This window comes from Prosopis cineraria, unplaced genomic scaffold (genome assembly GCF_029017545.1).
Source record: "Prosopis cineraria cultivar Desert tree isolate PC_DT_omini unplaced genomic scaffold, ASM2901754v1 PC2, whole genome shotgun sequence".
Taxonomy (NCBI): Eukaryota; Viridiplantae; Streptophyta; class Magnoliopsida; order Fabales; family Fabaceae; genus Prosopis; species Prosopis cineraria.
In genome coordinates, this window is record NW_026555333.1 from 20,632,804 (window position 1) to 20,640,469 (window position 7,666).

At 35.8% G+C, this 7,666-nt stretch overlaps 1 protein-coding gene across 1 annotated transcript; it reads left to right on the top strand.

The window, feature by feature from the left end:
* Positions 1 to 895: 895 nt before the first annotated feature.
* Positions 896 to 7,396, top strand: LOC129304258 (ABC transporter C family member 3-like). Its single transcript, XM_054943956.1, has 10 exons — positions 896 to 3,546; positions 3,738 to 3,824; positions 3,920 to 4,570; positions 4,779 to 4,943; positions 5,124 to 5,418; positions 5,576 to 5,790; positions 6,036 to 6,341; positions 6,463 to 6,526; positions 6,619 to 6,858; positions 6,962 to 7,396. The coding sequence occupies exons 1-10, from the start codon at positions 1,192 to 1,194 to the stop codon at positions 7,069 to 7,071; spliced, it is 4,488 nt and encodes a 1,495-aa protein (XP_054799931.1). The 5' UTR covers positions 896 to 1,191; the 3' UTR covers positions 7,072 to 7,396.
* The last annotated feature ends 270 nt before the right edge of the window (positions 7,397 to 7,666 follow it).

Here is a 7,666-nt window from a genome sequence, read left to right on the forward strand (position 1 = left end):
GCTAAGCCATGAACCTTTACAAGGTGTGAAAAATTGAGTTTTAAAATCCAACCATAATAAATTTTAAAAAAGGGCTCGTGTTTAAACAATTAATTTTTTTTATTTTTTCTTAAAAATAAATATTTTTAATTTTTATATTTAAAAGTAAAATTTTTATTATTTATTTTAATTTTAAACAATGTAATTTATATTTTAAAAAATATAAAATATTATAATTAAAAATTTTAATTTTTAAAAATAATAAATAATAAAAATGAGCTTGCAAGCTAAGGCATGAGCCTTTGAATAAGGATTGGATTTTAAAAAAAAATTATTTTTGGTGTAACTAAAATTATTGGTCAGGCTTGCTTGTTTCAGAGTCGATAACAGTAGGATTTTATCCACATTTAAAAATTCATGTATGATCACAAGTAAATGAAACGTTGAGTGAAAGAACGATTTTATGAGAATACATTTTAATAATTTCTCTACTGGCATATAAATCGTTGAATTAAATACATATGGCATAGAACAAAGTTGAGTTATGATTTTGTGTTCTCTCATCTGGAGACAATAATATAATAAAATCTATTTTTTGGATGAATTAAATCCTTATTCGTAAAGAAGCATTATTTTTTGTCAAATATATTTAAGTTAAAATAGTTACCTGAAATAAAAGTTGAATAAAATAAAATCATCATCAATATAAATACAGTAAGTAAGAAACATATCTAATTTAATCACAGCTTTTCATTTTGAAATAAATAAATAATAAACAATTATTTTTTTATACGTTTAATTTTTTATATGAAGAATCTACAACAAACATAAAAAATATGATACGTATCCTAATTTTCTTTATCTTCGTATATGATTTAAAAATTATTTTTCATAGGGCCCCTCTTGTTCACAGAGCTCAACCCCTTCCCTGGAACCCAGTGCCCCTTGCTCTCCTTCCTTGGACCTCTCCGCCCATTTAGCCTTGGGCACCACGTTAACCATCCCACAAGGAATCCAATCTTTGACTCTCTCTCTCGCGGTCTTTCTCACTCACACTCTCACTCTCTGCCTTTTTAAGCTGAGTTTTCCCCCCAGATTTTTCATTCTTAATCTTGTTTGAACCTGAATCTGAACTAGAACGCCTCACCTGAACCCTCTTGCGCACCCCCGATTCCGTAAGACCCCATTTTAGAAATTTCCGTATTTAAAGCTATGTGGTTTGTTTTCTCTCACAACGCGCTAATGTACTCTGCGGCGAGTCTTCTCCAGAAACCCATTTTCTTGCATTTGTTATCTGCCTCTCTCCACCTAGTTTTGTTAGCAGCTTTATTCGTTTCATGGGTGTGGAATAAATTTGTTGTGGGCGCTAGAGATGGTTCCAAGGAGAAATTCAGGGGTACTCTGTATCCGAGGACTCTGTTTTGTTCTTTGGGTGCTTCTGCATTTAATCTTGTCCTGTGTGTATTGTATTACTTCTATTGGTATAGAAATGGTTGGTCGGATGAAAAGTTCGTGACCCTTTTCGATTTGGGGCTTAAAACATTAGCTTGGGGTGTCGTTTGTGCTTCTTTGCGCTCAGGATTCTTAAATTCAGGAGAAAGAAGATTTCCGCTATTCTTCAGAGCTTGGTGCGCTTTCTACCTCCTTGTTTCATGTTATTGCTTTATAGTGGACATTATTCTCCATCTAAAAACCTTTTCAATACCACTTCAGTACTTAGTTTCTGATGGCATCTCCTCCTTTGTGGGTGTATTCTTTTGTTACGTGGTGTTTTTTGTGAAAAATGTGAGTGAAGATAGCTGTCTTCAAGAACTTCTTTTGAATGGTAATATTGATGTTAGTAATACATTAGAGTCAAATACGACCAAGGGGGAGGCAACTGTTACTCCCTACTCAAATGCTGGCATTTTCAGCATTCTTACCTTCTCTTGGGTGGGTCCTCTGATTGCTGTGGGCAAGCAGAAGACTTTAGACCTTGAGGATGTCCCGCAACTAGCTAGTTGTGACAGTGTAGCTGGAGCTTTTCCGCCTTTTAGAAATAAACTTGAGGCTGACTGTGGTACAATAAATAGAGTGACTACACTTAAGCTGGTGAAGTCATTACTACTGTCAGCTTGGAAAGATATTTTTGCAACAGCTATTCTTGCACTTTTAAACACTCTGGCTTCTTACGTTGGTCCATACCTCATTGACACTTTTGTCCAATACATCAATGGCAAACAAACTTTTAAGAATGAGGGATATGTTCTGGTGGCTGCATTTTTTGTTGCAAAGCTTATAGAATGCCTGTCACAGAGGCACTGGTTCTTTAAATTGCAGCAAATTGGAATTAGGATCCGAGCACAGCTTGTGACAATGATCTATAGTAAAAGTTTGATCCTTTCCTGTCAAGCCAAGCAGAGCCGCACTACTGGAGAAATAATCAATTTTATGACTGTTGATGCTGAAAGAATTGGTGATTTCAGTTGGTACATTCATGATCTGTGGATGGTATTTTTGCAAGTAGCATTGGCATTGTTTATTTTATATAAAAATCTTGGGATGGCTTCGATTGCCGCATTTGTTGCTACTGTTATTGTAATGTTAGCAAATGTTCCTTTGGGGTCACTGCAGGAAAAGTTTCAAGACAAGTTAATGAAGTCAAAAGATAGACGAATGAAGGCCACATCTGAGATTTTAAGGAACATGAGAATCCTCAAACTACAGGGATGGGAAATGAAGTTTCTATCCAAGGTTATTGAACTGAGAAAGACAGAGGAAGGCTGGTTAAGGAAATACTTTTATACGTCAGCCATCACCACCTTTGTGTTCTGGGGTGCGCCCACATTTGTATCTGTGGCTACCTTTGGTACTTGTGCACTTATGGGGATTCCACTTGAATCAGGGAAGATCTTATCTGCACTTGCAACATTCCGAATACTTCAAGAGCCCATTTATAATCTTCCAGACACAATTTCAATGATAGCTCAAACTAAAGTATCTTTGGATAGAATTACATCATTCCTTCGACTTGATGACTTGCAGACTGATGTTATAGAGAAGCTTCCTAGGGGTAGTTCTGATACAGCAATTGAAGTAGTTAATGGTAATTTCTCTTGGGACTTATCTTCCTCTAATACAACATTGAAAGGTATAAATCTCACCATCGTGCAAGGCATGATGGTTGCTGTCTGTGGTACTGTTGGCTCAGGCAAGTCTAGCCTACTGTCTTGTATTTTAGGAGAAGTTCCAAAGATTTCCGGAACATTGAGGGTGTGCGGAACTAAAGCCTTTGTTGCTCAGTCTCCGTGGATTCAAAGTGGCAAGATCGAAGATAATATATTATTTGGGAAGGAAATGGATAGGGAAAGGTATGAGAAGGTCCTTGAAGCATGTTGCCTGAAGAAGGACCTAGAGATTCTGCCATTTGGTGATCAGACAATTATAGGAGAGAGGGGAATTAATTTGAGTGGTGGACAAAAACAAAGAATTCAGATTGCACGAGCTCTCTACCAAGATGCTGACATATATCTATTTGATGATCCTTTTAGTGCTGTGGATGCGCATACAGGATCCCACCTTTTCAAGGTAACCAACCCTTTATGATATTTTGTTAGTTAAATGCTATGAATTTCACTTTAAAACTTAAATGTTTTGTAGTATTTGTATTCTACAAGTTATTCTTTTTCATACATTTTTGAAACATGATCCTTATTTTGGGTCACATTGCTTTTAATATTTTAGTTAATTTGGTGTTGCATTATTTCTGTATATGGCAGGAATGTTTACTAGGTTTTCTAGGATCAAAGACTGTTGTTTATATCACACATCAAGTAGAGTTCTTACCTGCCGCGAACCTTATTTTGGTGAGCTATTCTCAGAATTTAATCTTTATCATTTGTAAGAGAATTTGCTATGTTCAGTATCCTCTAATATTTTTATGTTATATCCTATTTATTAGGTCATGAAAGATGGGGAAATTGCTCAATGTGGAAAGTATAATGATTTGCTCAACTCAGGGACCGACTTTATGGAGCTTGTTGGGGCACATAAAAAAGCATTATCTGCACTTGATTCACTGGATGAGGGGGAAGTGTCTGATAAATTAATTATAGCTGATCAAGAGGTAAATATCTCTGGCGTACAAGTTACAGAGGAAAAAGAGGGAAACAATGATAAGCAAAGTGATAAAACAGATGATGTAGTTGAACCAAAAGGCCAGCTTATTCAAGAGGAAGAAAGGGAGAAAGGTAAAGTTGGGCTTTCAGTCTATTGGAAATATATTACAACAGCATATGGAGGAGCTCTTGTACCATTTATATTGTTGGCTCAAATTCTGTTTCAACTTCTTCAAATTGGAAGCAACTATTGGATGGCCTGGGCAACTCCCATTTCTTCGGATGTGAAGCCACCTGTTGGGACCTTTGTGCTTATAATTGTCTATGTTGCTATGGCCATAGGAAGTGCTTTTTGTATCCTTGCCAGAGCAATTTTTTTATCCACAGCTGGTTACAAGACTGCAACTCTACTCTTCAATAAAATGCACTTCTGTATCTTCCGTGCACCCATGTCATTTTTTGATGCCACTCCAAGTGGAAGGATTGTTAACAGGGTAAGAAGTTGAGATATTCCATTGTTTTTATTGTTTTTCTTATCTAATCTGAAGAGCAATAACATATTTTAGTTTATATATTTTAAATGTATTTATCTTTAAAATTTATAGCCCCCTTCATGTTGTTGGTTTTCTTTGATAACTATATCATGAATAATGCATAGAGTCATTGACAATCCTTTTCTTTTTCCCCTTTGTTTTCTTGTAGGCCTCGACAGATCAAAGTGCAGTGGATTTAAACATTCCCTATCAAATTGGCTCATTTGCCTTCTCTATGATCCAACTTTTGGGAATAATAGCAGTGATGTCTCAAGCTGCATGGCAGGTTTTCATCATCTTTATACCTGTGATATCAATCAGCATTTGGTATCAGGTATTTTGCTTAAACCATGTTATCTTAAATGATATAAGATTCTGCATCTCTCCTGTATATTCTTCCTTTCTTGTCCTGCTTGCATTGATCATGCACTTCTTCCTGAACTTTTTATTGCTTCGAGTGCTTTATCATGTTATGTGTTGACAACGTATCTCTTACAAACTTATTATTCTGCAGCAATATTATTTACCATCGGCTCGAGAACTATCACGTTTAGTTGGAGTATGCAAAGCTCCAGTCATACAACACTTTGCTGAAACTATTTCAGGAACAACAACAATCAGGAGCTTTGATCTAGAGTCAAGATTTAAGGAAACGAATATGAAACTGATGGATGGGTATTCTCGACCAAAATTTAACATTGCTGCTGCTATGGAATGGCTTTGCTTCCGCTTGGATATGTTGTCTTCTATCACATTCATCTTTTCCTTGATATTTTTGATATTTATGCCGCGGGGAGTCATAGATCCAGGTAAGTAATTCAGTTTTGGCATCTGTTTAAAAAAAAAAAAATGAAAGAAAATAAAGTTTTGGCATCTTAACCCATTGGCAATTTGCAATTACTTTGCTTATACTATGGAGGTAATGTAGGATTGTTGTTTACTTTTATTTTATGTATGATTCTAAAGGTATTGCTGGTTTAGCTGTTACATATGGACTTAATCTAAACATGTTACAAGCTTGGGTGATATGGAATCTTTGCAACTTAGAGAACAAAATTATATCAGTAGAGAGAATACTTCAGTATAGTAGCATTCCAAGTGAGCCTCCTCTTGTAATAGAAGAAAATCGACCCAATCCTTCTTGGCCATCACGTGGAGAAGTTGACATTTGTAATCTTCAGGTACTTTGAGCTGGTTAAAAATTTGAATCCACGTGCATATCTCAATCATATGGAGCATGTCAGGATTATAATTTCTTTCAATCTTTGGTCAATTATTTGTAAAACTTGAGCTGTTTGTCTTTTATCAAGAGCTAGAATTTATCTTAAAAAATAAATGTTAATGCATGTAAAGTGATTTTCTTTATTTCCTTGTTCATGGATTTAACGTCATGTTTGTACTATTAATATTCATGCATATGTTGAAGGTTCGTTATGCCCCACATCTACCACTTGTGTTGCGAGGCATAACTTGCAAATTCCCTGGAGGATTGAAAACTGGCATTGTGGGGAGAACAGGAAGTGGTAAAACAACTCTCATACAAACACTTTTTCGAATCATTGAGCCAACTGCTGGGCAAATTGTGATTGATGGCATCAACATTTCATCAATTGGACTTCATGATTTGAGGTCTAGACTTAGCATTATTCCTCAAGATCCAACCATGTTTGAAGGCACGGTGAGAAGTAACCTAGACCCATTGGAGGAGTACACAGATGAAAAAATTTGGGAGGTAGGTTTGTTACATTTGCATATAAAAACATGCATACACTCCACATCAAGTTCTTTCTGAAAATTAAACTTGTATCTGTTACTTAATATGCCTTTTTCGTCATTGATTGATATGCTTTTAGGCTCTCAACAAGTGTCAACTTGGAGATGAAGTTCGAAAGAAAGAAGGGAAGTTAGACTCTGCAGGTTTGTCTTTTATTTTTCAGATCATAAAGAGACAATATGCTATTTCTGATTCCAGAAATGAAAATTGATTGCTTTTGTGAAAATGGGTGTAGTTAGTGAAAACGGTGAGAATTGGAGCATGGGTCAGAGGCAATTGGTGTGCCTTGGCAGGGTGCTACTTAAAAGAAGTAAGGTGTTGGTGCTTGATGAAGCTACTGCTTCAGTTGATACTGCCACTGATAATTTGATTCAGCAAACTCTTCGGCAACACTTCTCTGACTGTACGGTCATTACCATTGCGCATAGAATAACTTCTGTTCTTGACAGTGATTTGGTTCTGCTTCTCAATCAAGGTCAACTAAATTGCTTGTTATTCTTCTTTGAACTTGTATAATTTCTGTACTTTTATATGCTTCAATTTGTCTTCTCATATGATTTCCATGGATATTGATACAGGACTAATTGAGGAGTTTGACTCTCCAACAAGATTGCTAGAGGACAAGTCATCATCTTTTGCTGAGCTTGTTGCAGAGTATACCATGAGATCCAAGTCCACTTACCATTAAATGAGCTTATCACCAATTTTGCTTTCTGAAACAAAGACAATGCAGTTTCTAGATGATGACGAAATTGGGAGGGTCAATGACAATCTTATGAAGAGATTAGTATGAAATTGTGATAATTCACTCGAATAACGTTAACCCCTTTTGCTGTCTTTGAGTTGCAGATGTTGGTAGTTGTGAGTATGATGTGTTTTTATGTTAGTCAAGATCTTGTTGAGAACAAGATATGTAAGGAAAGTTAAAGCCTTCGCCATTGAATGAAAGACAATTTTGTAAGAGTATGGGAAAGACAAATTTTATAAGAGCATTGGAATGCCAGATTTAAATGCCTCGCCAGAATCATAAGCTTATTCGAAAGGTGGGTGATTTGATGTTTGTAGTCTTCGTCTCCTTACATGTCTAATATGTAATCTTGTTGGTCTTGATTTGATTTGATTTAATTTTTTTCTTAATTCAGATTGAAAATTTAATCAATGTGTATGCTGATTGAGAGCTATACCATCGGTCACTAACACCATTTGTTTTTCTAACAGATTTTGAGTATAGGGGCCATAGTTACAGCTGAGGAAAGTACAAGGACCTGATTAAAAAACCTACA

Coding starts and splice junctions, on each gene's coding strand:
- LOC129304258 (XM_054943956.1), top strand. CDS start 1,192: ATGTGGTTTGTTTTCTCTCACAACGCGCTAATGTACTCTGCGGCGAGT. Junction 3,825..3,919: donor CTGCCGCGAACCTTATTTTG/GTGAGCTATTCT, acceptor CCTATTTATTAG/GTCATGAAAGATGGGGAAAT. Junction 4,944..5,123: donor CAATCAGCATTTGGTATCAG/GTATTTTGCTTA, acceptor ATTATTCTGCAG/CAATATTATTTACCATCGGC.